The sequence below is a fragment of the Paroedura picta genome, chromosome 2 (genome assembly GCF_049243985.1).
Source record: "Paroedura picta isolate Pp20150507F chromosome 2, Ppicta_v3.0, whole genome shotgun sequence".
NCBI lineage: Eukaryota > Metazoa > Chordata > Lepidosauria > Squamata > Gekkonidae > Paroedura > Paroedura picta.
In genome coordinates, this window is record NC_135370.1 from 27,985,149 (window position 1) to 28,011,573 (window position 26,425).

Consider the following 26,425-nt stretch of genomic DNA (forward strand, 5'->3'; position numbering starts at 1 on the left):
ATTAATCCTGGTATAAAAGAGAACTGGGCTCTATTTGGCCCCGTTAATATCTGCAGTAACAGGCTTAAAAAAAAAAAACACATTCCTTTAAAAAAAAATCCAGACCAGCCCGTAGTGAAGCCTGGTCTGAGACACTGGTCTCCCCCTGGAAGTCTTGTGAATGCCGGCATTGATGGCTGTCCCTCTCGTTTGGGTGTATCTTCCAGCTCCCGGAGATGCTCCACGGCGACGGCGACAACGAAGAGCACGGCTACTGTCCGGTGGGGCAGTTCATCCTCCAGAATTTAGGGCTTCTCATGGGGTTTGCCATCATGTTGGTGATTGCCCTTTATGAAGACAAAATAGTGTTGGACATCCAGTTTTGACCATTCCCAGTACTCGGCGGCGGTCGCCACGCCATTAACTGTACGGCTTTCCGTCTGCGCTGCCGTGCCGCAACCACATCGCTCCCAGGCAGACCGGCGGCTCGCGCCGCTCACGAGGCCGGTGTCCTGGCGTCGGCGCCAACCAGCTCCCGCTTTCTAGCTCAGACAGACAAACGGAAAAGGGCCTGACTTGACTGGCGGGGCGGGGCTCTGCAAAGGTAAGGTCCTGAGCAGGCAGTGTCGGAATCTGGAAGCGCACATGCGCCCTTTCAGCATGCCATTGGCACGCACGTCGTTCCCCACTCGTCCAGCCACGACGTGCGGCAGGAGCCGGGCCCCCCTGGTCGAGGAGGCCTTTCTGTTTTTATACTTGAGCAAATGGCGACACGCTCTCCTCTGCGGCAACAGAGCTCCGGTCCTTGGCAGCGGACGGTTGCCCTTGCCGCAGCCCCCCTCCTCAGAGCTGGCCCCCCCTGCAAGGAAAATAAATCTGTTGGTGCATGACTAGGAAGCACTCTGGGTGGGGTGTTTTCCACCTCTCACAAAAAAAATGCTCATGTATGTTGTCATTGAGCACTTGAGACACTGCCCCCACCTTTGTGTTTGTTGCAGCCTGTAGCTTCCCAAGAATCTCCCCTCATCTGCTTTGATCAGTGCGGAAGGGCCGTTGAGCAAAGGGAAGCCACACGTTCTCCTGGTTCCCACGCTGGACGACTGGTTCCCTTGCCAGTTGCCTGGGGGTTGTCACAGGGGGCCTCTCATCCTCCCCCGGCACAGGGACCTTCCTGTCCGCATGCGGCTGTGGAGCTTCGCAATGGGGGACAGTCCTCGTCATACCATACTTGGTCTATTTGAAGCCCAAGGTGCTCCAGACTTTGAGCTTCTGCACGGAGCCCCAGAGGCCTGCATTGTCCCAAGCAGGGGGGCAGGGGGGGGAGTGGGGAGCGGCAAGCTTTTGCGTATTTGATGTTAGTTCGTAGACATTGTTAGCAACATGCTGAATAGTTCATCCTGCCCGGATAAAAGGTTCTCTCTGGACTTTTTCCGCAGAGTTGGACACTTAATGGGGGCTTCTTGAGACCTGAACTACCGACAGGGTGTATTGTGAGTCTGTGGCTTGGTTCCTCCCGCGGAACGGCTGCGTTTCCTTGGTCTTGACGGCCAAAGAGGTTCTCCCGTTACAACCCTTCCAAACACCGGATTGAGAAGGGCTGACCGGGCGGAGTGTTGCAACTGCCCCTTGGGGGCAGTCCTGGTGACTGTTGACACCACTCCCCAGGAACGGTACCGAATGTATTGCTTTGGCAAGCCTTGTCCCCCTGAGCGTAGAGGACCCATCAGTACTAGGAGCTGGGACCTTGTTAAACAAGGGCTGTTTCCAGCATTTGCCAGGGGGTGGGGTGGGGGTTAAGTTTTCATTATGTTCTACTTATCTTACAGATCTGTTCCTATGTTACCGGGGGAGGGTGGGGGGCTTCTTCAGTAACGCAAGACTCCTGTAGGGAAGGGGGCAACAGAGCGGTTTTCCCATCTCTGAGTGGGGAGATCCCTTCCTGGGAGTTTGATGGTGCAGGAGTTGGAGGGTTCCTGCAGACATGGAGCGTTACAGGAAGGAGCCCCCCCCCCACCCACGGAGAGGACATTAGGATCGATTCCTAAATTTCCAGCGAGGCAGCACTCGAGCCTGCTGACAGGGAGAGGGGGGCTCTGCCAAAAAGGCCTTAACCTGCAGGGGAAAGCGTTAACGTTGGTGCCAAGCAAGCTTGCACTTCCCCGGTCCAGCTGCATCTCCTCCACGTGCTCGCGGTCTGAGTTCCAGAGGAGGGCAAACCCCGTCCCTCTCCCTTTCCGACGACACGAGGCTCACAGATCCTTAACAGCGCTAGCAAAGCACAGCGGCTGACCCCTCCCCGCCCCTCCCCGCCCTGCCTCTGTCCCTGCCTTTGCCCGGTCAGCCGCGTTCTGAGTCGGTACCAAAGCGGGGCTCTTGTCACTTTGTCGGGCTCCTTAAGAAGTTAACTTGGTCAGAAAGCTGAGCCAGTCTTTCCGTCCAAGGGAGAACCCTCTCGGAGCCTTCCGTTCAGTCTCTATCATTCCTTTTTTTTAAAACGGGACCTTTGTGACTTTCCCCTCAAGGTCTGCCAAATCCCTTGCGTCGGGGGGCTTCGGTACAGTATTACGGGTCAGGCTGGATCCAGCGGTCTAGCCGAACCGGGACGGGGGCGGGGGTGGGGAGGGGGCTCCACTCCTGCTGAATTCGGGCCGACCCTGGCAGCTGTGGGAGGGCCCCGTCGTCGGATCTTGCTTTGCCGCAGATCTTGCCTGACTCCCCCCGCCCCCCTTGACACGTTTTGTAATCATTTCTGCTCCGATCCAGGCAAGACTGCATCGAGCTTAAATATTGCTGAAGTTAACTCGATTCCTCCGGCTGCACAATTATGGTTAAATCTGCCAAATCGACTGGGGGGGTGGGGTGGGGTGGGGTGAGGTCACTGCAGGAGATTTTAGTTAGGGAGAAAAGGGTGCGGGGGGAACCTGGCTTGTAAGGTTTTCGTTTGTTAATTATGAATCAAGCTCCGTCAGGCAGCTTTCCTGTTAATTCCACTGGAATATGCTCGAGTGTCAGATCGCCTCTTTAGGGGGAAACAAAAAGGGGTCAACGAAGCTTCTTTGAGCCGAAGCCGAACCCACAGGCCATGCCGGAAAGCACGGGGTCTTCATTTCCCGTTCAAATGGGGCGCTTCTTCATTGCTCGCATGCGCGCACCTGTGTGTCGGCGACATTTTGTGACGAGCAATACCGGGGCTTCCCTCGTTCTCCTCGAGCATTGAATGTCCGGGCCGTTTTCTTTGGGACGCAAGGTTTTCCGCTGCCTTTGGGACAATCGCAATTCCGCTACATTTCCAACCCGGCCTTCGTCATTCTGTCCAGTCTCGGTTAACTGTGTACATGTCGGAGGGCATCAGTGTTCTTTGTATCTTAATGACGCTGTCACTGTGTGACATCCCATGAGAGTTTTGGTGTCAATCACGCTGCACCCAAATCAGCTGGTGATTATGCTTAGAAAAATACTGTCGTCTCCTAGGAAGCAGTGAGATTTTCTTCTTTTCCTTACGGTTGATACAATGTGATTATGGTCCTGAAAGATATTTGAGATATCAGCTTCTTCTTCTTCTTCTTCTTCTTTTTTTTTGGTTGTTGTTTTTGTTTTGTTTTTGGTGTTTTTTTTTAAGAACTCTTTTTTTTTTTTAAGTAAGATAAAGCTGGAAATGATGACATGCTGTTTTGTTCATTGTCCACGGTGTTGTGTTCATCTTATGTACGTTCCTTATTCATAAGGAACGCCAGGAAATAAAACAATTGAATAAGCAAGCAGACTTTTTGGAATTTTGTTAAACTCGCTTTAAAAATTTTCATGAACAAAGGAAAGGCACAAATTAAATACATTTTTTTTAAAAGTCAAGTTAAAATCATGAGTATCATAAGACTCCTCGCACTCCACCTCTGAGCGTTGCTTTACGAGTTCAGTTGGCACAGAAGGGCCACCCCTCGCCCGATCCAGTGCTGCTGCGCCTGGTCTGACGGGAGGATCATGGCGATCACAAAATTGGTGGAATGGCCGGTGGTGGAGAGGGTGCCTCGCCTCTCGCTGGTCTTGTACACGGGGGCCACGTAGCTCGGTCTCTCCGGAATCTCCGACCTTTTGCAAGGCTTCAGCCACATCTGTGACAAAGAGGGGAAAGCATGGGGACACGTGGAAGCATCTCTGACAAAATGCCGTTGTTCTGTTTCAGAGCCACAGCTGGACCCCGGGCGACTTCCTTTGCCTTGGCAAGGAAAACTGCTGGGGCCTGGTTCATCCCCTCTGTCCCCTGCCCCCCTCCCACAATAAGACCCCCCATCCTCTCTAAGGACTGCTTCTCCATGGATCTTGCAGCTCTGCCCAAAATACTAAATTGGAAGGCAGGCTTTCCCCATCTGTTAGCCAAAACGGCCCCCATGTAGCAATGCTGATGGCACCACAGTTATCTCCATGCTTCGAACCTGCGTTTGTAAATTACCTTACGTTTTGCTCTAGGGACAATACTTTCAGCCTGAAGCAGCAGAACAAAACTCCGGAAGCCCCTTCTGGACAAACAGAATAGCCGTGGCTATAAGCTTTCCTGAGCTGACGTTCATTTTTTAAACAGAGGCTGGATAGCCATCTGACAGAGAGGCTGATTCTGTGAAGGCTCAAGGGGGTGGCAGGTGACAGTGGGTGAGCAATAGGATTGTGAGTGTCCTGCATAGTGCAGGGGATTGGACTGGAGGTCCCTTCCAACTCTATGATTCTATGAGTCACAGCTAAAGTGATTTGGAATTCCAGCCACAACTGTCCTCAGTAGAGGCAGGTAAAAATATTCAGGTCCAATGCGCCGAGTAGTGCATTAGCAGGCAACACCCCCTGATGTATGAATCATCTGCGAGACAATTTGGTCCTGAATGTAGCTGTTCAGAAGAAGGACCGTGTGTTCGCTGACTTGGAAACAAATCCCATCGAATGCCAAAACGGGAAACCTCAATTTAAGCTCTTAAGATTCTTCGCTTGAATTCATCGTAAGTACGAACCACTGGCATGCTGTCGTAGAGGATTTTGGGATGGGATTCTCCGAGTTTCTTAGTCTTTCTGTTCCAGCGAGCTCCGTCCAGGAACAATCCGTGAATGTAGACCCCTGGGTTTTAAAACAAGTGGCCGTCAGTGCATGCACTGAGAATCAGTGTGCATCCAGTGGCAATACACAGAAGCAAAGCCTACAGCAGGGGTAGTCAAACTGCGGCCCTCCAGATGTCCATGGACTACAATTCTCAGGAGCCCCTGCCAGCATTCGCTGGCAGGGGCTCCTGGGAACTGTAGTCCACGGACATCTGGAGGGCCGCAGTTTGACTACCCCTGGCCTACAGGGGGGTTGTGATGGATTATAAACAACAGGGAAACTGCCTCTCTGAAGAGATTCCTTTCTCCTCACTGACATTAGAACCCGTTTTGCCTGGTTTTCTCCATACATGGGGGGCGGAGGGGAAACCAGCAACGGAAAGCACTGGCTGTCCATTCTCCTGCACATGCAGTGATAGACCTGAATGTAGATCTGCTGTAGAAGTCCCCAATGGGGTTCCGTGATGCCCACCAGTACCTTTCCTGGTGTCCACCAAGTGTTTTTAGAAAGTGGGTGGGGAGAGGTGAGCTGTTGCCCACCAAGGCTTCTGATTGGCCGATGGGGGGTTGACTGAAGGTAAGATGGGGGCAATGAGGCTTTTGTTGCTGGTTCCCCCCCCTAACCCCCCCTTGCTCTCAGTATACTCTGGTGTGACTGAATAAATATCTGGTTGCATTCACCGTCTTCGGGAGCGTTTTTGTATTCCTTGTCCTCCAGCACTTCGTAGTCGAAGGCGAGCAGGTCTATGGGGATGGTGTACTTGCGGGCGTAATTCTGCTGGGCACCTGTTAGGAAGGCCTGGGTAAAGAAGAATCCAGACAACCAAAATGTCGGAGGGGTCCCGTTCTCGTACCAGCCCTGCAGCAACATCAGGGGAAAGAGGGAGGGCGAGAAAGGGAGAACTCAACGAAATAATACAGCATATTTTAAAGCCTTGCAGTAAGCACTGCACCCAGCTACAGCAGTCCTTCCTGGGAGCAAAACAATCTGCCTAGGTTGCCATTATTCTGTGAGTCCATCAGTGCTGAATGGCTGGATTGGTAATCGGGCTTTCATTCCAGTCAAGTTCTTCTGTGCCCTTTGGTGGGGGACAACACCGCTTCCCAAACCAAGATGCCTGTTCTTCAGGTTTGCTCAGATGGTTCTGCCCCCTGAGTCAGCGCGCCAGTTCTGATTTGAGGGTTTGGTGCCCTGCCAGTTTGGTGTATTGGTTAGGAGTGCGGACTTCTAATCTGGCATGCCAGGTTCGATTCTGCGCTCCCCCACATGCAACCAGCTGGGTGACTTTGGGCTCGCCACGGCACTGATAAAATTGTTCTGACCGGGCAGTGATATCGGGGCTCTCTCAGCCTCACCCACCTCACAGGGTGTCTGTTGTGGGGAGAGGAAAGGGAAGGCGACTGTAAGCCGCTTTGAGCCTCCTTCGGGTAGGGAAAAGCAGCATATAAGAACCAACTCCTTCTTCTTCTGCTTCCATGAAAGGCTAGCTGTGAGGTTCCCAGGCCATTTCCCCCCTCCCAGCTGCTGGTTGGCCCTGCAGAAGTTCCAATGTACAGCTGGTTTCCCCATAGAATGAATGGAAACGGCCTTGTTTGGTGGGTCACTTACTACAGGGCAGGCCTTTGGACATAACATCGCAGGAAGGGTGTGCAGCTGTACAATTGTCATTTGGAAATCATTGACATCCCGACAGGGGGAACGGTTTGCACAGCTGGGAGGTGCTCACCTGTAAGAACTTCAGTCTGGTGAGGAAATCGTTCACGTAGCTTCCGAGGGGTTTCAGGCTCGGGTAGGACTTATTCATCCACATGCCCGGGATTTTGCCTTTCAGAATGCTGCTCACCACCTCTTCCAGTTCTGCAGACATCACCACCAGGCCCTGGTTGAGAAACGGGGAAGGGAGAAGCCACCGGAGTGGACTCGTCTCAGTCTTTTGTCATCGTGTGGGTTACTTAAACAATATCGCCAACAAAGCAATTCCGGTAGATGCAGCTGCTGGTTTAGTTGCAGCTTAGAGAAGCAAGCCCCAAATGTAGGGCAACATGGCTTCTCCTTGATACAGCATGGTCAACCATTACTGCAGTGGCCTCTGAATGCTTCAGGAGCAGATTTCTAAAATGTATTTTTTCTATGAAACCCCAGGCATCATAAGAACTTGGTGTATCACAGAAGAGTCCATCTAGCCCAGTATCCTGTCTCACACGGGGGCCAACAATTGGGCAGAGAGGCTGAGGCCTTCTTCTGATGTTGCCTCTTGGTGCTGGGGTTCAAAGGCTTTGTGCATCTGAAGGTGGAACTCTCCTCAGTCACAATGGCTAGTAGCCCCTGGTAGACCTCCATGTATCTATCTATGAGAACATCAGAAGAGCTCTGCTGGATCAGACCAGTGGTTCATCTAGTTCAGCATCCTGGCTCACACAGGGATCAACCAGCCCCTCTGGAGGGCAACAACAGGGCATTAGGGGCCAAGGCCAGATGTTGCCTCCTGGGACTGGGATTCAGAAGAGATTAGTACCTCTGAATGTGGAGGTTCCCCTCAGTCACCATGGCTCTCTTTAAGGCACCAAGCCAAAATGGTTCTGTTGAAACTATGCAGAATCGGAAGCTCACCTTGATTGCCTTCTGAATGTTGATGCAAGAGTCTCGAATGGTTTGCAGCAATTTGTTGAACCGCCCCATCTCTTGGACCAGAACCGTGTTCATGCTCTGGGCGTAAGTGGTGGGGTATCTCCGCATCGCGGCTTCGATGTGGAAGTCGGCTGGGAGCTTGCTTTGGATGTCGCTGGCCACATCGCGGACGACTTCGTCGGACGACTTCGCGCCCGCCCCTGATGAACGCGACTGGAGCAAAAGCAGGGCAGGATTAAAATGGTGCGTATCCTGACCACGATTGCAGCCTGCCGCTCTCCTTAGAGAGTCACCCCAGACCGAAAGGGCTCTCCTTTTAAAAGGTTTTTAAAGCTCTGATGAAAAATGTGGTATTGACTTCAGGATTACCCCATTTTAGTCCCCAAATTGGCTCACAATATCCTCTCCTTCTCTATTGTATCCTTATAACAACCCTGTGAGAAACAGCCAAAATTCGACATAAGCTTGGGCTGGTTTGGTGCCCCAAAAGCAATGTTTGGGGAAGGCATCTTCGTTGAACGTTTATTTTTATTTCCATTTATAAGCCACCCCTATTGAGCCAGTCACCTCGGGGCAGCTTACAACAATCTTTAAACCTCCCCCCCACCCCCCTCCAGAGGAGCGGGAGGAATAAAGGAGTAAGGGCTGGTGGGGAGGAGTTAGGGAGGGCCCTGTCCGTGATAAAAACTCAGAGGGCCCAATCAGGAGCCGCGAAGCGGCTCCTGATTGGGCCCTCCGAGTGTTATTCGGGGGCCAAGCAGCCAATGGGGAGCCGCGCAAAGCGCGGCTCCCCATTGGCTGGTTGGCCCAGCCTCGCCCGGCCCGGCCGGAGAGTCACCGCTCAGAAGAAGCCTTCCCCAGCGGTAAGTCCTCCGGCCGGCTTCCCCGCGCCCACGGAGCCTTCTGCCGGGCCCTGAGGCAGGCTCGCCTGCCTTTGGCCCTGCCAGAAGGCCACAAAGCCCACTGTCCTGAGCCTTCTGCCGGGCCCTGGGGCAGCCGAGACTGCTCCTCGGCCCGGCAGTAGGCCTCAAAGCCTGCCGCCGCCTTCCCGAGCCTTCTGCCGGGCCCTGGGGCAGCCGAGCCTGTCCCTAGCCCCAGCAGAAGGTCCCAAGGCCACCTACCTTCTTCTGTTCCTCCCTTCCTCCCAGCATTCCCTTTGTCCTTCCCTTCCTCCCAGTATTCCCTTTGTCCCTCCCTTCCTCCCTCTCTTCCATCTGCCTTTTTCTGCCTACCTGTTTCTCTCCCTCTTCTTCTGTCTCTATCTTCCTCCCTTTCTTTCTGTCTTTCTGTCTCTCTTTCTCCTTTTCCTCCTTCCTTCGCCCCATCCCTCCACCCACCCATCATGCTAGGGCCCGCTGTATTTTGGCCACAGCGGGCTTAATATCTAGTATAGAATAAAACCATGAATATTAATCCAATAAATACATTAAAATCCTGTAGAAGCTAACAGTCCAATGTTATGTTGATGAGTTTAAAGCAGCGTTATTAAATAGTTTCTTAATTAGGAGAATAGGAGGGGCACCCAATCCCAGCAGGGGAGGCCCGTATGCTGGTTTCGTTCTCCCACACACGTGGCAGAAGAGTGCCGTCTTGCAGGCCATGCAGAACTATGCCAGTTCTGTCCAGGCCCTAAAGTTCCCTGGGAGCTCATTCCACCAGGCAGGGGCCAGGGTAAGGCCAGCTGCACTTCTTTGGGGTTGGGGACTACTAGTCAATTGGCCAAAGTCAACCAGAGGGTTCCTTAGATACACAGATCCCAGACTGAGAATGACCTTAAACGTTAACACTAGGACAGTTACCGGACTCTTGTCTGCTTCAGCTGTTCGGGACCATTTAAGCCTAGCAGCTGAATGGCCAAGGTCCACTTCGAAGGGGGAGGGGAGTGAAACGGATGGGTTAATGGCTACCAGCCATTTAAACCTTTCTGGGTGATCCCGTCTCCTCCTCTCCGCGGCCAGGAGAAAGAGGGAACCAAACTCATTGGACTGGCTCAGGTTCAGTTTGGGGGCCAGGTTGCTTAGGTCATGCCCATCCCTAATTGGGATCCCACATACCCCCGATCACAGGCATTAGAATTGTCCTTAACGTGTTCCCATCTTCAAACTTCATATCCAATTCCTTTGTATAATTTGTCACCTTATTCAGCTCTTCGGTGGTGGTGGGGAGACTTTTTGTTTCCAGGGCATTGCAAATCTTGCTCTCCTTGATATGTTGAGGATTAACATTTGTCCCTTTCTCACAAGCCATTTATGTATCCATGTACTGACATCCTGCCCTCCCCCTTAATGGGGATACTTACGTTGTTCTCCTCTCCCCCAAGTTGTCCTCATAACAACCCAGTGAGATAGGCTAGGCTGACAGTGGGTGCCTGGCCCAAGTCACCCTGCAAGCTCCCACGGCAGAGTGAGGATTCGAACCTGGGGCTCTCAAATCCTAGTTTGACATGAACGACCGCACCAAGCTGGCTTGCCATACTGATGATTGCCGTAACAACACAGGTTAACTAGAAGACCTCTGGAGTGCCGGAAAGGTCTTCCTAGTAATGTATTTATCTTAAAACCGGCTTTAAACATTTACAAAACGATTGTTTGATATTTTGTATAACAGCAGCTAATTCTGGAACTTTCCGTTGCCTTCCACACTGGTCCTTCTGTATCATCTACCTGCAAATAGTCTGGCTCCTTCCATTCAACTGAATGGCTGACCCCAAACATGTGAACAAAGGGCTCATAGAGATTTCGGTCTTGAGGCAAGCCAATGCACTTGTGAAACAAGAGCAGTAATCCACTTCTGCTAAAGTTCTAGGGGAAATTGTATTGAGGTTATTTTTGAGGGTATCAGCGAAATGCCAATGCTAATTCACACTAGCAATGTCGGGGAAGGAGTCCTGTGGCACCTTTAAGACTAGCAAAGTTGGGTTCAAGATGTAAGCTTCTGATTGCACACACACGTCCTCAGACACAATGAAATGGGAATTTCCCAGTCCATACATATATGGGCAGAAGGTGAATACTAAATCTGTAAATAGATACCAGGGCCTTGCAGGAATACCAAGCTAAATTTCTAAGGTTGTCATTTGTTTGGGTTCAACTTGGGGGGGGGGGGGGCATAATGAAAAACTAAATTAATAAATACCCATTTCCTTGTGTCGGAGGAATAGTGCTGTCCACACAAAAGCCTACACCTTGAATGACCCATCCTTGATCTTCAGGGTACCACTGGAATCAAACTTTGCCCTGCTGCTTCAGACCAACAGAGCGACCCACCTGAATCACGAAAAGGGAGTTCTTCAATCAATGCAGGACAATAGGGAACCTAAAATATTTGTCTCATCCAGAAGCGAATTGGGCCATTCGGTAAAGTCACCCCATGTTCATGAATACCGCAGCAACAGTTAGATGGAGACGCTGAGAGCAGAGTCACTCTAGTTACGATGGTATCAAACCCCCCTCTTTTTATCAGTAAATGTGCTATTCACAGTAGGTGCCGAGCAGTGAGGAACTTTGGAAAGTGGCATACCTGGGTCAGAAGGATATTGTCAAACAACAGTTGGGTCTCCGCCTGATCTTTGGTGATATCGGCGTTGGCGTTCATCCCGAAGATCTCTGGGGCAGGGTTCAGAGGGAGAGTCTTTGTGTATTCGATGTAGCTCTGATACTGAAAAAGATGAATGAACGGCAACCTCTGTGTTAGGGATTAACAGGAAAGAGACTGAGAATCAAAGGGCCTATACTGTGATGCCCCTGGGTAGTGCCTCTATGGTGTGGCCTCCTTTGGAAGACTGTGTACAGTTCTGGTCACTGTTTCTCAAAAAGGACATTGCAGAGCTGGGAAAAGGACGGAGGAAGCCAATCGAGAAGAAAGAGAACTGGGCAGTAGGCTCAGGATGGACAAAAGGAAAGACTACCTTACACAGAGAGGGATAAAAATGTGGGATTTGCTGCCAGAAGACACATTGATGGCCAAAGAAATAAACAGCTTTCAAAAGGGGTTAAATAGATCTGTCAGAAGTGCCATACTTCTGCCATGGTTGTTAGCATTTGTTAGAAGTGTAAATGATTTCAGAACATCACATTAACTACACATGGAATAGACCAACACAGAATGGACCAAACGCATTTAGACCCCAAGAGGTCTTCCTCAGTGGTCAAATTCTTGTGAGGACTGCACTCGTTTATCAAAAGATTTGCTGGGTGGCAAAGAAAAATCTGTCAGGTGCTGCTCCAACTTGTGTTTCTAATATAAAGGTACCTGAATTGGAGCCCGCCTTCTAAGATATGCACTTCCAGAGGCCACTTTCTAAGATATGCACTTCCAGAGGCCACCTTCTAAGATATGCACTTCCAGAGGCCACTTTCTAAGATATGCACTTCCAGAGGCCACTTTCTAAGATATGCACTTCCAGAGGCCACCTTCTAAGATATGCACTTCCAGAGGCCACCTTCTAAGATATGCACTTCCAGAGGCCACTTTCTAAGATATGCACTTCCAGAGGCCACCTTCTAAGATATGCACTTCCAGAGGCCACCTTCTAAGATATGCACTTCCAGAGGCCACTTTCTAAGATATGCACTTCCAGAGGCCACTTTCTAAGATATGCACTTCCAGAGGCCACCTTCTAAGATATGCACTTCCAGAGGCCACCTTCTAAGATATGCACTTCCAGAGGCCACCTTCTAAGATATGCACTTCCAGAGGCCACCTTCTAAGATATGCACTTCCAGAGGCCACTTTCTAAGATATGCACTTCCAGAGGCCACCTTCTAAGATATGCACTTCCAGAGGCCACCTTCTAAGATATGCACTTCCAGAGGCCACTTTCTAAGATATGCACTTCCAGAGGCCACCTTCTAAGATATGCACTTCCAGAGGCCACCTTCTAAGATATGCACTTCCAGAGGCCACCTTCTAAGATATGCACTTCCAGAGGCCACTTTCTAAGATATGCACTTCCAGAGGCCACCTTCTAAGATATGCACTTCCAGAGGCCACTTTCTAAGATATGCACTTCCAGAGGCCACCTTCTAAGATATGCACTTCCAGAGGCCACCTTCTAAGATATGCACTTCCAGAGGCCACTTTCTAAGATATGCACTTCCAGAGGCCACCTTCTAAGATATGCACTTCCAGAGGCCACCTTCTAAGATATGCACTTCCAGAGGCCACCTTCTAAGATATGCACTTCCAGAGGCCACTTTCTAAGATATGCACTTCCAGAGGCCAGCTTTCAATCACCAGGGCATTCCCACGGGGGTCAGAAGAAGCTTTTTCTGACACACACCTTGACATCCGAAAGACTAGTTGGGGCAGCACCCAACAGATTTTCCCTTGCCACCCAGCAAGCCTTTTGATGTTGATTGTATACATGAGTGCATTCCTTACAAGAATCTAACCACTGAGGAAGGCCCCTCCGGGTCTAAACACTTTTGGTCCATTCTATGTTGGTCTAGTCCGTGTGCAGCTGGAAATGTGGTGTTTTAAAATGATGATGACTCTGTTTTTACTATCCTGAATTAGTGCAATTTGCAGCTCAATCCTCTGGTCCCTAGCTATGCCAGGGAATGCCACGTCCCTCCGTGTGATTCTCCCCCAGCCGTTCTGAGCCTGCAGGCACCTCTGGGATTTGGACGCAGTGTGGCGGGCACAGCCACAACACGGCTCCTGGAGAAAATGGCGGCCACCGCTTTCAGGCAGGCAGCGAAGATCCTAGCACTGCGGTGATGGCTGTTGCTGAAGCAACGGATATCTGCACAGCTGGCTGGCTAAAAGTCTCACTGCCCTCCCCCCCCTTTCTAAAATGCGTGGCAGGTGCCAGAAAAAGGGTTGGTGGCGTCCGCAGGCACTAAATTGGGGCTCCCACATGCTACATTATTTGCCAGGAGTGACCTAACTGTGGCTCTCCAGATGCCCATGGACTACAATTCCCATGGATGCCTGCCATGGAACTGTAGCCCCTGGGCTTCTGGACAGCCACAGCTTGGACACCCCCCCCCCTTTGCTTTATCAGAGAGGAAGAAGAGTTGGCTTTTATATCTCACTTTTCACCCCTCGAAGGAGTCTCAAAGCGGCTTACAATTCCCTTCCCACCACGGACACCCTGTGAGGTAGGTGGGCCTGAGAGAGTTCTGACAGATCTGTGACTGGCCACCCAGTTGGCTGCAAGCGGAGGGGTGGGGAATCGAACCCGGCTCTCCAGATGACAGGCCACTGCTCTTAACCGCCACGCTCAGCCCGGCTCATGCACAGTTTCTCTTCCTCTCCACGGGACCCAAGGAGAGGATCGGTCGGCTGCTGCCCCGTTTCCATGCAGAAGCTGACTTACTTCTCCTTCGGGGGGAGCAAAATAAAGGCCGCTCGAATCGAACTTGTAGCTGGGGTCCGTTACGATGACGGGATTGTAGAACTTGTTCAAGATGCTGCGGAGGGTGCGCCGGTCCCAGTCGTCGGTAACGCGGCCTCCGTAATTGCACTCCCCGGTCATGTAGCGGATGGCATCGAACGGCAGCTCCTGAGGCACAGAAAGAAGCCCATCAGTCAGCAGGGAGAGGGTACTAAGGAGTAGGAAGAGGAAGAGCTGGTTTTTATTCCATGCTTTTCACTACCCGAAGGACTCTCAAGGTGGCTTATAATCACTTCCTTTCCTCTCCCCACAACGATGCCCTGGGAGGTAGGTGGGGCTGAGAGCTCTGAGAGAACTGTCACTGGCCCAAGGTCACCCGGCTAGCCTCGTGTCTCAAAGCAGGTGGGGCACCTTGTGAGACACGTAGGGCTGAGAGAGATCTTAGAGAACTACTCTGTGAGAAGAGTTCTAAGAGAACTGTGACTGACCCAGGGGCACCCAGCTGGCTACGTGTGCCGGAGTTGGGAATCAAACCCGGTTCTCCACTGTTCTTTATTTACTACACCATGCTTGCTCTTCCGGACGTTTGGTGGGGAAAGAGAGAAGGCTTGCTTGGAAAGAAAAGTGTGAAACACTCGCTTAGCCTTCTCCCACCCACCCTACCCCGACAAACACACACCAACCAGCTGTGACCTGTAGCCTGGGGGAGGCATCTGCCCATTTGAATAAGGTGGCACCAGGAAGTGGATCCTTAGAGCGGCTGGCTGTTTTGGGAGGCCTGCAGGGAGGGTACCTCGTACTGGTTCAGGAACATGTGCAGCTGCTGCACGCTGATCCGCAGGTCGGTCTCATTGAACTCGTACGGAATATTCCAGCCCAGGGGGCCGAATTTCCGCCTCTCTTGGACCAGAGCGTGGAAGAAACAGAGGCCGTACAGCAACTTCTTGAACTCGGCCTTCGAAAGAAAGGAAGACAATGAAAAGTAATGGCCTGTTCCGAAACGCCTTTCTTCTTTCTCTGGCTTCTCAGTGAGATGATGGGTTTCAACCGAGCAAAGGAAATGACAAAACAAAGAATCCTAGATATCCATCGCCAACAGGATTTCAATCAAGTAAAAAATCCACTTTTTCCAATGCCTCCACTTAATAATTTGAGGCCATTACCTTATTTATCTAATCTTGTTTTCCCAGAACATAGGAGACCATTTACTCTCTTACGATATAACATGCTCCCATTCGCTTTTAGGGAAGGCTTATTTGAAAAAATACCCATCTGTGATCGTTTATGAATTCTGCCAGGATGGGAGCATTGAGACATCTGAACATGTATTACTCCAATGTAGGCTATACCAGTGGTCCCCAACCTTTTTATCACCGGGGACCAGTCAATGCTTGACAGTTTTACTGAGGCCCGTATGGGGGGTAGTCTTTGGACGAGGGACATCACCGCCACCTGAGTCCCTGCTCCACTTGCTTTCCCGCCGTCCGCTGGGGGGCGCTGCCAGCAGCAGCTGCGCAGTCCCACGCCTAGGGGGAGCCCCAGCCATGGCGGCCGCCGAAGAGCACCAAAGGTGAGCCGGTAGCAGAGTAGTAGGGCAGCCCCCGAGGCAGCAACCAAGAAGGAGGAGGAGGAGTTTCGGACCGGTACCAACTGATCCGCGGACCGGCACCGGTCCCCGGACCGGGGGTTGGGGACCACTGGGCTATACGATCAATTCAGGGGAGAACTTATATCTTCCCTACAGAATAAGCCCAACTCAGAGGCGATCACAGACATGTTGTCAGACAAAAGCACAGAAATAACTTCTGTTGTGGCCAGATTTGCTTGGAGATCAATCAAAACAAGGAAGACCTGGGTGGATTCGGAGCAACGTAGGTAGATAGTCTCAATTGCTTGAGATAATGCTTGTGAGTTTTAAAACCAGAATGATTCCTATAGCTGGAATGTTTTTAAATTTTATACTATTTTAGTTATCAATGATTCTTTTATGTACTTTGTTAATGCCAGATGTTTTTATGTATTTTGTGATTTGACTACTGGTCTAGTACCATAGTAATAAAAACTTGACTTGACTTGATTAAGATGATGGGGGTGGGGTGGGGAGAATTCCGGTGCTTTGCTCATTCCTCCTCTCAGATCCAGCCCTTCCTCATCCTCCAAAGAGCCCAGAGCAGGTGCTTTCGAGGTCTCCTGTGCAAGTCTCCTTTAGTGCCTTCAGAGGATAATGCCGACAGTTCTACATCGCCCTTCCCCACAGTGGGCTCCGTGCTGGTCATTTGCCCCTCCCTGCAGTGGGCCCCCCGCTGGTCATTTGCCCCTTTCCACAGTGGGCTCTCCGCTGGTCATCCGGTTCTTGGCTTACATGTCAGGGTTGTGCTGTGCGGCCTGTGGATTTGCACCCAGGGCCTCAAACGCCAGAGAAGCAGACTTTCCACTTGCTTTTAGAGAGTGGCTTGCAAATCTCTCCTCTTTTGCCTCTTCCTGCTTCGAAAGCAATGTAACCCCCCTCCCCCCCCTCTTTATTTGGCATTAAAAAAAAAAACAACTTTGGAGGGGTTTTCTTTAATTGCTGGGAAAAGCAGAAAAGGGATCATTGCCTCAGTTTAAGCACAACCATCTCCCGGTCTTAATTACGGCACCAATCACAAATACGGTCTTGGGTCAAGACCATGTGCACTCTGAAAGCTAATTACAAACACAGCGGGGGGCGGGGGGGTGCCCCAGCCTGAGCCTGTTATTCCGAAGGAGGCGTTCATGAGCGCCATCCATCAACCGGCGCGGCCGCCTGAGCGCTCCCCAGCTAGGGGGAGCATGGTGTGTTAATGCTTCCGATTAAAGACTCCGCTCTCAGTGGTGGCCGGGCTCAGCTATTCTTTGGCAGCGTGAATTTCTCCCCAGCCTTGCAGATTTGTGCCAGGAAACTACTTCCACCCGACTTTGTAAAAGGGGACGCTGGATTATTAATGGCTCGCCCGCCGAAGCCCAGCGGAAAGGGGAATGTGGCTTGGCGGCAAAATAAAAATAAAATTTAAATAAAATCTTCTATTCCTTGCTTCCCGGGAGCCGGCAATCCACGCCGGAAAGGAGGGCTGTTTTCATTGGGCGGGTTTCGGATGAGCGGGCCCGCGGGATGATCCAGCGGAATTGCAGGAGGGAGGGAGGGAGGGAGCGAGGGGGGCGACGGGCAGACTCACGGGCGACTTGCAGCTGTTGAAGAAATCCGGGTCGGAGATGGGGTCCATCAGGTAGGAACGGATCACATTCGCCCGCAGGCCTTTGGGGGCCTCGTTGGTCATCTTCACGCTGTTCTGGAGCACCGAGACGGGGAAATTGGGGGACGGGTAGCTGGTGAGCCACAGGCGGAAATCGGGGTGAGTGGAGTCCGGGTTCAGCTCCTGGAAGAGGTGGAGAGGCTTAGTTCTAAGCAGGGGACTAAATCATAGAAGAAGCTCAACCCCGCTGGAGCGATGTTTCTGGCACCCGCCATGCCCCAGGTGCAAAGTCACAATAAAATGAATGAACTCAATTCCGCCTTATGCTTGTTTTGATTTGGCACCCTCCAATGGACTGGTGAGGATACTGCGGAGCTGGAAAAAGGACAGACCTGGGCAGCTGAGATGCTCCAGGGCAGGGGTCCTTGACCTTTTTGAACCTGTGGGCACCTGCACATGGCACAACCACAAAATGGCTGCCGCAGCTTCAGCCTCACGGTAAAGATCGCTGGGCTGTGGAAGAGGCTGCTCCCAAGATCTGCACAGCCAATTGAATCTCCCAATAACAAAGCAGAAGGCCTGCTGTGGAACCCGCCCCCCCCCCAAAAAAAGCACTTGGTGGGTGCCAGGAAAAGTATGGGGGGGGGAAACACCGTGGCACCCCTGGGCACCACGTTGGAGTTCCCTGATTAAGGATTTAGAACACCTCTCTTAGCAGAGATGAGAGGCGTGTGTTTGTGCCCCACTTTTCACTAACCAAAGGAGTCTGAAAGTGAGAGGAGAGGTTTTAAACCAGGGGCGCCGTGACTAAATCTCAGAATATGCAGGGTGTGTAAAATCGATGTAGGCCTTGTTCTGAGGCCACAAGGGGTGTCGGGCATGAAGCACCTGCAGCTTCTGCATAGCAAATGAATATTAACGTTAAGACCAGAAGACCTGTGGGATCAGAGCAAAAGGCCCTCTAGTCCAGCCTCCTGCCTCCCAGAGGAAGAAGCCAAGATGATGAGGGGACTGGAGCCCCTGGCCGAGGAGGGTCTGAGACTTTCCCACAACTAAAGGGACCCTTGCTTCTAGTGAGAGAGCTCACCTGATCCATATGCTAAATGGGGGGGGGGGGAGATTGGAACTCTGATAGTATTGCCATCTGATTATTATGTTAAGGGTTTTTAAGGGGTTTTATACTGCATTTTATTATTTTATTGTAAACCGCCGTGAGACAGTATTGAGAGCGGCGGTATATAAATCTAAATTTAATAATAATAATAATAATAATAATAATAATAATAATAATAATAATAATAATAATAATAATAATAATAATAATAATAATAATAATAATGCCCGGAGGGGAAAGAGCTAACACAGGGAACCTCTTCTCCCTCTCCCAAAAGACTGGATCTTGAGAGTAACCCGCAAAGCTGATGGGCAGCAGGTTCAGGAGGGGATAAAATGAGTGACGAAAACGTGGCCTATGCTGCCATAGAATGTAATGACGGCCATTGGAGGAAACACTTTTCAGTGGTGATGAAACAGATTCATAGAGGACTTCTGTCGATGGCTACTGGCCATGCGGACTGAGAGGACCTTCTACATTCAGAGGCCCTAATTCTCTGAAGCCAGGAGGCAACAGCAACGGAAGGCCTTGGCCTCTGTGCCCCGTTACGGCCTTCCAGAACAGCCTTTTTCAACCTTTTGACTGTGGAGGAGCCCCTGAAATAATTTCCCCGGCTTCAGGGAGCCCCAGAAGTGATATCAGCTGGCCTCGCCCCCTGCCGTGCCCCCAGAAGGGCCCTGTCACTGTAACCGGCAGGCTCCAAGTAGATGGGGGTGGGGGGAGAGGTTTAAGGTGGGAATAGGGATGCAGGCTCCACCCCCTCCTGGGCACAGAAGCCTTGAGAGAACTCACCCATACTTGGGAAGGGGAGCAGCTACTTTCCTAGCTTGTAGCCAAGTCAACTGAGGCAGGAGGGGAAAGGTCATGAACCCCCTATGGAGCTCCCATGGATCCCCTGGGGGTTGGGGATCCCTGGTTGGGAATCCCTGATCCAGGGGAACTGGCTGGCCCCTGTATGAGACTGGATGGGCCAGCAGGGCTCCTCTTATGTCCCCTTCCTTATTACTGCCTTTCCCCTCCTCTTTAACTGGCTTACAACCCCATCCCATGCATATCGCCTTGGCAAGAAGTCCAGCTTTAGTCCCAAAAGACTGGCTGCAGACAGTAGCCCTAGCCACACATGGGACCAGAGGTGTTCAGATCACGTGGCGGCGTTGGCTGCCTGTCAGCGGCTATCGTGCCTGGGTGGTTTTTACCTCGCAGACTTTTTCCAGCGTGGGCATCCAGGACGTGGCCAGGTGGCAGTTCTGCAGGACCACCCAGCTGCCCTCCTTCACCCCCTTCTCGATCATGCGCATTGCGATGGGGCCCTGGCCTTGGCCGAGGGACAGGGAGCTCATCTTGGATGCCCCAAAGCCCTACAATGACAAAAGGTTGGTACAATGCAAGAAGGGGGAGACAAAAAACGGACGAGGTCCAGATGCCGATTCACAACGTGCTCTCTGGGAACCGACCCAAGGCAACTGGCAGACCGGCAGTAATCAAAACTAAACATTAAAAATATGAATTAAAATCCAGCCTTAAAAACCCAGCCAAGCAACAAAACGTAGACCTGGGGGGTTTCCGACTCTTTGGCATTCTGACGCGGCATGGTGGGGCCCAGCCGCCCACCCGACAGCTGCCATAGATTCCCTTCAGACATGCAGTGAAGATCCATGTGCTCTGATGTAGCTGCTGTTAAAGCAACATTTTAAAAAGATCTGCACAGCCAAGTGAAACTCCAGAGGCCTTCCTGAGCAAAGGCCTCATCTGGCCCCAACTAGAAGAAGGAGGAGAAGGAGACGAAGAAGAAGAAGAAGAAGAAGGAGACGAAGAAGAAGAAGAAGGAGACGAAGAAGAAGAAGAAGAAGAAGAAGAAGAAGAAGAAGAAGAAGAAGGAGACGAAGAAGAAGAAGAAGAAGAAGAAGAAGAAGAAGATTTGGTTCTTAGATGCCGCTTTTCTCTACCCAAAGGAGGCTCAAAAAGTGGCTTACAATCTCCTTCCCATTCCTCTCCCCACAACAGACACCCTGTGAGGGAGGTGAAGCTGAGAGAGCCCTGATATTCCTGCTCAGTCAGAACAGCTTTATCAGTGCTGTAGCGAGCTCAAGGTCACCCAGCTGGCTGCATGTGGGGGAGCGCAGATTCAAACCCAGCTCATTAGATTAGAAGTCCATACTCGTAACCACTACACCAAGCTGGCCCTCTACTTCCTGAAAGCACTCGGAAGGTATTGGGAATGGGGCCTGTGGTTCCATGAGGCCTGTGGACACCATGTTGAGGGCCCCTGACACCGTCCCTACGAACAGACCTCCGACAGATTAAAATAATGGTTCCCATGCTAAAATAGTTCTAGGAAAACCAACCCCCTTAATTCAGAGCCTAAGTGAACAGAAACGGCTTGGCCTGGAGCCTAAGGGAGAGCAAGGAGGCCCCAGGTGAGCCTCAAAAAGGAAGGGCATTCTGCAAGCAAGGTGCCAGTGCTGAAAAGGCCCTGTCTCTAGTTGCTACCAACCTCGCCTCTGAAGACGCAGGCACGGAGAGGTGGGCTTGAGGGGCAGATCTTAACTGGTGGGCTGAACAACTTGGGAGAAGTATGGCAAGAAACGTTTTAGCGCAGCCAGTTCTGCATCTGCCAAAGAAAATCTCCGTGGCTGATGCCATGGCAGCTTGTTAAGCAGGGGCAGTCATCAGCTGCTTACTCACAAATCAGCTCCCTGACAAATCATTCAGAATCGGTGCTCTCAGGTTTAACACAGTCTGTCTGCAGCATCTGAAAGGAACGAGAGCCCAGCAGCTCCTGTGGCAGGGGAAGAGCTTTTAGGAGCAACTCTCTGGGGCCCGCAAATCCTTAAACGGGGTCTGCAGTTCACAGCTTCATATAGCAGGTAGAATGGGATTCCATCCAAGGAAGTGAGCAGTGGGCCTCTTGAAGCTCCTCCCTGGTCACAAGCATCGTTAGTCTTGAGGGTGCTGCTGGATGCTGGTTCCTCTCGGAGCTACAGATGGACTCACCTGGGCCTAATCTGCATACAATAGATAATGCACTTTCAATGTGTTTTTGCCTCTGGATTTTCCTGTGCAGGACCATTTATGCACTGGGAACTTCACTGCCCCAGCTCCCGTGCAGGAGCACAAATCAGGGGCGGATGCTGTGCACCAGGCCAAATGCTCCCCCGTGTGGGTGCAGGAAGAAGTGGGGCAACCTGCCATAACTAAAACTCCAGCCTGCAGCCCAGCATGAAACCTCCAGTGCGTAAACAGTCCAGAACAGGAAAATCTACTTCTAAAGTGCATTGAAAGTGCATTATCTCATGTGTGCAGACTAGGCCCTAGTCACCTGTCGAGATCTATATCTGAAGGAGTGATCTGGGACTCACAAAAGCTCCTCCCCTGCCACAAATGTTCTTAGTCTTTCAGGTGCTCCTGAGTTCTTGCTGAGGTGTAACATGCACATTATCTTAATGGTTTTACGTGCATGCATGTGCACACACAGCTACCTGATCATCAGCAAACTTGAGAAGGGCCGCCATAGGATCCGATCCGGGAGACAGCACAAAAATCAGAGGTGCGCAGCAGTGACTGTCCCCAAAGGCTTTGGACAAATCAAAGGGAGGCGGCTCGATGAACAAGCGTCCCAAGTTCCCCGTGATGAACTCCTGCACCATTGGAAGGACCTGGGGAAGCCAAGAATGAGAAAGGGAGTCAAACAGTGCTGCCGTTACCTGTAACTGATGTTCATTGAGTTGTCAGTGTGCAGGCCCACATGGCTAATGCGCAGGCCAGCCGCCAGAAGATTTTTTAAACTAGCTTAGCAACCGAGCAGGAGGAGCCATGGAGTCCCCCCTCCAAAGCAGCCCCTTTCTCTAGGGGAACCGATCTCTTTAGTCTGGAGATGAGCTGTCATTCCAGAGGATCCCCAGATCTCCCCTGGAGGCTGGCTTCCCTAGAAGCAGAGGTCTTTCACGCCACATAGTGCCTGGTCCTTTTAAGTGGAGATGCCAGGGATTGAAAATGGACCATCTGAGCCCTGAGCAGATGCTCTACCACTGAGCCACGCAAGGCCCCTCCCGACAGCCAAACCCCTCTCTGTGACATTTGGGACAGATGGTGTGGCCAGTCGTCAGCTTTGCTGTGGCAGACCTGCAAGGCTAAAGGAGAGCTGCCTGAGGCAGGCCTGGAATGAGACCGGGACAGAACTCAGATTCAAAACGAAGCACGCAGTACTTCCTGCTTTCTCTTCAGGCTTTGAGGGCTGCCGCCTGGCTGAACTCCCACCCGAGAGGCCTTACCTTGTCAGGTCTGAGGCAGCGAATGACCAGCATCCTCTGAAAGTCGCCCAGTTTCTCTTGCCAGGCCTCAGGAAAGACCTCGTGGTGCGGATCCTGCAAAGACACAGAGGCCTCTGTTCAGCTTTGCCCTGCGAGAGCACAGAAGGTGCCCCTCTGGAAGTCTGTCCGCAGCAACCAAGGAAACGTCTGAGGAAGGCGGCTATGGAGACGAGGGTGACAAGCATCACACTCCCAAAGCTCTGGAGAACCCCAGTAGGGCATCTCGGAGCTCCAGCTGTGAGACCGCATTGGGTTGCAGTCAGGTTCCTATCAGACAAATCCTATTGCACTGCCTAGTACAGTGGTCCCCAACCTTTTTGAGGCTGGGGACCGGCAGGGCAACTGCCCGACCACGCATGCTGTGCATGCGTGGCCGCACATGCGCACATGCGTGGGCGCGGCCCTGATTCCCTCTCCCCCGCTCCCGCAGTAAGAAGCTTCCTGGGCCACAAGCTTGTGGCCTGGGAAGTTTTTTACTGCGGGGGGGGGGGGCGGGGAGAGGGAGCTGCGGCCCGGCAACGGGCCGCTGCCCGCGGGTTGGGGACCATTGGCCTAGTAGACATTTAACTGCCCAAACCTGCCAGTATCTATCGCATTCCCAAATCTACATGACAAATGCTGGCATAAGCCATTCTTGCAACTGCGTTGGTCCCCTAATTAGAGGTCAAATTAACACCAACAAATTGTGGCAGTTTAGATAGCCGAAGTTTTTAAAAAATCCCTACAATTCAGCCAGGTGGCCGTGTTGGTCTGAAGCGGCAGAACAAAGTTTGGAGTCCGATGGCACCTTTGAAGGCCGACTAGGTTTTACTGATGGTAGAAGCGAGCCCAGAGGTTTGTCCTACAAATAAAACTCTGTTGGTCTTAAAGGAGCTGCTGGAGTCAAATGTTCCCTTCAAAGATGGGAAAGGCTTCCTCCGTATGCCGCTGCCAATTAACGATCGGGGACACGGTTTCATTCCAAAGTCATTAGCACAAATGCAGCAGCTTAATGACTGCTCCTAGTGCAGCGCATTTAATGGCCAGGCAAGTGTTAGGCAGACGCTTCGCTTTCCGCTGCAAATTAAGAAATGTGGCGTGTTTTTTCACAGGGTGACACAATCCCCCGGCCACAAAAGAACATTTTCTCGCAGGCGGAAAAGTAAAGCAACGGCGAGAAGCGACTCGGTGCGAGGTTTCTTTTGAAGAATGCCTGGAAATTCAGCAGTGGGGAGTCCCAGCTGGGCACAGGCGACATCACTGCTGTCAGGAAGGAGGCAGAAGTCAGCCAGCTAAGTCTGTGATAAAGGAGATTCCAAGATCTCAGGCAGAGTGAAGATCCAAAAGAACGTCTTTATTAAACAGAACAATGCAAAGGCTAGTACGTGCCAAGACTTGGTGAACAAACGTCTTGGCAGACAGAAGGGTACAACAGACATTAGGGTGTATTTATAGGGGGGAGCAAGCATGGGAGGGGGCATGAGGGATCAAGATGGCAGGAAAGATACATTTGTGAAGAGTTACAGAGTTCTCAGCAGAGCCAGATGGCCCAACTTTGATTGAAACCGTTACTCCTGTTGAGTCTCCAGTAAGACTGGCAAGGTCACAAGAAAGCAAGGGAGATAAGGGAACCCTGCTGAGGGCAGCTTTGGAATGCAGAGGCAGCCAGGAACCAGCAAAGCGATTTATGGTTTTATGACAATCGGCCTGGAGGAGACCGGGAGTCTGCTATCACAGGAGGGGGCATGGACCAGGGTTCAAGACAAGTGCCTTGTGACTTGCTGCTGTGCCCCTTCCCACTGCAGAGTGCTTAGGCACTCCATGGCTTGGGACGGAGACCCCTGAAAGACCACATCCCTCCACCCATATGACCTGCCTTGGTCTACAGCAGGGGTCCCTGGGATGCCCGTCAAGTGTTTACAGGAAGTGACCGTGGTCAGGTGGGATCTCTGACTGGCTGTGGAGATGAAAGGCATCCTGTTAAACAGATTGATTTATCGTGTGGCATGTAGCATCGCCAGGAGGTCTGGCAACCAGGCAGGCGATATTTGGAGGTGGTTTGCCATTTCCTGGCCCAGTGTCCCGCCCCCTAGGAGAAGAAAAAGAAGAGTTGGTTCTTATATGCCGCTTTTCCCTACCCGAAGGAGGCTCAAAGCGGCTTACAGTCACCTTCCCTTTCCTCTCTCCACAACAGACACCCTGTGGGGTGGGTGAGGCTGAGAGAGCCCTGATATCACTGCTCGGTCAGAACAGTTTGATCAGTGCCGTGGCGAGCCCAAGGTCACCCAGCTGGTTGCATGTGGGGGAGCGCAGAATCGAACCTGGCATGCCAGATTAAAAGTCCGCACTCCTAACCACTACACCAAACTGGCCCTAGTGTCCCTTGGAGGAACTCCATCCAAATCCTTGGACGTCTCCCCTCCAAGTACATTGTTAGCCAGGGTCGGCCCTACTTACTTCTGCATTAAATGTGGAAGAGTCACTCTGAAAGTGAATTATGAAACTATGTCACTATGAAAGCGAGGCATCAACTTGCTCCCTGACATTTTGTTGGCTCTGCCTCCTGCGAAAGCTACTTGGTTGTTGTGCTCGCCACAACAGGGTTAGAATTAGAGAGGGCACCCCAAACGGCTGGGGATCCCGGTCAGGAGATCTGCTGGTACTGCTCCACAAGCCCGTCTATGTGCCACGAAGCCAGCCAGTCGGCAGTGCATGGCTACCAGTCCTCATGGGGGAATGTATTATGTGTTCTGCCCTGGAGTTGTCTGGTTTTGTGCAAAAGAACATTTCCTCCCCCTAAAATTAACTGCAACAGCCAAGGATGGCAGTGCTGATGACTGCATTTGTAAGAGACGGCAAACACTCCTGCTTCTGGCACACTGGCTGAGCGTCCCCCACCCACATCCCAGCCCATGCTCACACAGCTGATTCCTGCTTGACCCCTCCTCTTGGAAGAGACAGTCTTTATTTGACTGAATATTAAGTACTATTCTTCCCCGCCCCGAAAATAACAGATAAAAATGGAAAAAATTATGCAATTTGAAGAGAAACAGGAACGCATGCCATTCAAACCAATATGTGGATCTGTGTACATTAGCTAGGATGACTATTTATCCCCAGTAGGTTTGACACACCTAATGATGTCTGATTTGTTAGTGATGCTGTGGGTAGCTACACTTGAGGGAAAATAATTATGTTCATATGGCCTCTCGCAACAACTCTTAGGTACGCTCTGGCGAAGGAGGTAAACAAGTTAAGAATTGCAGAAGTCGAAAGTCAGCATGACCTGAACAGAATTAAAATCCCCCATTGAATTGTGGCTGATGCCATAGCTATTTAACTTATCTACTTCAGCACAATACGCTCCCGTCTGTACTTAGGGAAGAAGAAGAAGAAGAAAAAGAAGAGTTGATTCATATATGCCGCTTTTCCCTACCCGAAGGAGGCTCAAAGCAGCTTACAGTCGCCTTCCCTTACTTCTCCCCACAACAGACACCCTGTGGGGTGGGTGAGGCTGAGAGAGCCCTGATATCACTGCTCGGTCAGAACAGTTTTATCAGTGCTGTGACGAGCCCAAGGTCACCCAGCTGGCTGCATGTGGGGGAGTGCCGAATCGAACCCGGCATGCCAGATTAGAAGTCTGCATTCCTAACCACTACACCAAACTCTCTGGAAGGTAAATATATATAAAAAAATAACTAAGCAGTATCGTTTATGTATCTGTCAGGATGGAGGGATAGAAACAGCAGAAGATGTGCTTTTTGAATGTAAGATGAATCAAGA

At 51.4% G+C, this 26,425-nt stretch overlaps 2 protein-coding genes across 7 annotated transcripts in view; one reads left to right on the top strand and one right to left on the bottom strand.

Moving 5' to 3' along the window:
• Window positions 1–3,069, top strand: part of SLC39A10 (solute carrier family 39 member 10) — a 69,613-nt gene extending 66,544 nt beyond the window's left edge. For all 3 annotated transcript variants that reach the window (XM_077319513.1, XM_077319514.1, XM_077319512.1), the window contains exon 10: window positions 207–3,069. In XM_077319513.1, the coding sequence (XP_077175628.1) occupies window positions 207–365 (159 nt within the window). In that variant the 3' untranslated portion in view covers window positions 366–3,069. The remainder of the gene's footprint in view (window positions 1–206) is intronic.
• A 459-nt stretch (window positions 3,070–3,528) lies between these two features.
• Window positions 3,529–26,425, bottom strand: part of DNAH7 (dynein axonemal heavy chain 7) — a 168,300-nt gene continuing 145,403 nt past the window's right edge. For all 4 annotated transcript variants that reach the window (XM_077319509.1, XM_077319510.1, XM_077319508.1 and 1 more), the window contains 12 exons: window positions 22,625–22,717; window positions 21,833–22,009; window positions 19,550–19,711; window positions 17,222–17,422; window positions 14,821–14,982; window positions 14,010–14,195; window positions 11,207–11,344; window positions 7,670–7,900; window positions 6,786–6,938; window positions 5,740–5,917; window positions 4,974–5,077; window positions 3,529–4,088 (listed from right to left, as the gene is read on the bottom strand). In XM_077319509.1, the coding sequence (XP_077175624.1) occupies window positions 3,882–4,088; window positions 4,974–5,077; window positions 5,740–5,917; window positions 6,786–6,938; window positions 7,670–7,900; window positions 11,207–11,344; window positions 14,010–14,195; window positions 14,821–14,982; window positions 17,222–17,422; window positions 19,550–19,711; window positions 21,833–22,009; window positions 22,625–22,717 (1,992 nt within the window). In that variant the 3' untranslated portion in view covers window positions 3,529–3,881. The remainder of the gene's footprint in view (window positions 4,089–4,973; window positions 5,078–5,739; window positions 5,918–6,785; window positions 6,939–7,669; window positions 7,901–11,206; window positions 11,345–14,009; window positions 14,196–14,820; window positions 14,983–17,221; window positions 17,423–19,549; window positions 19,712–21,832; window positions 22,010–22,624; window positions 22,718–26,425) is intronic.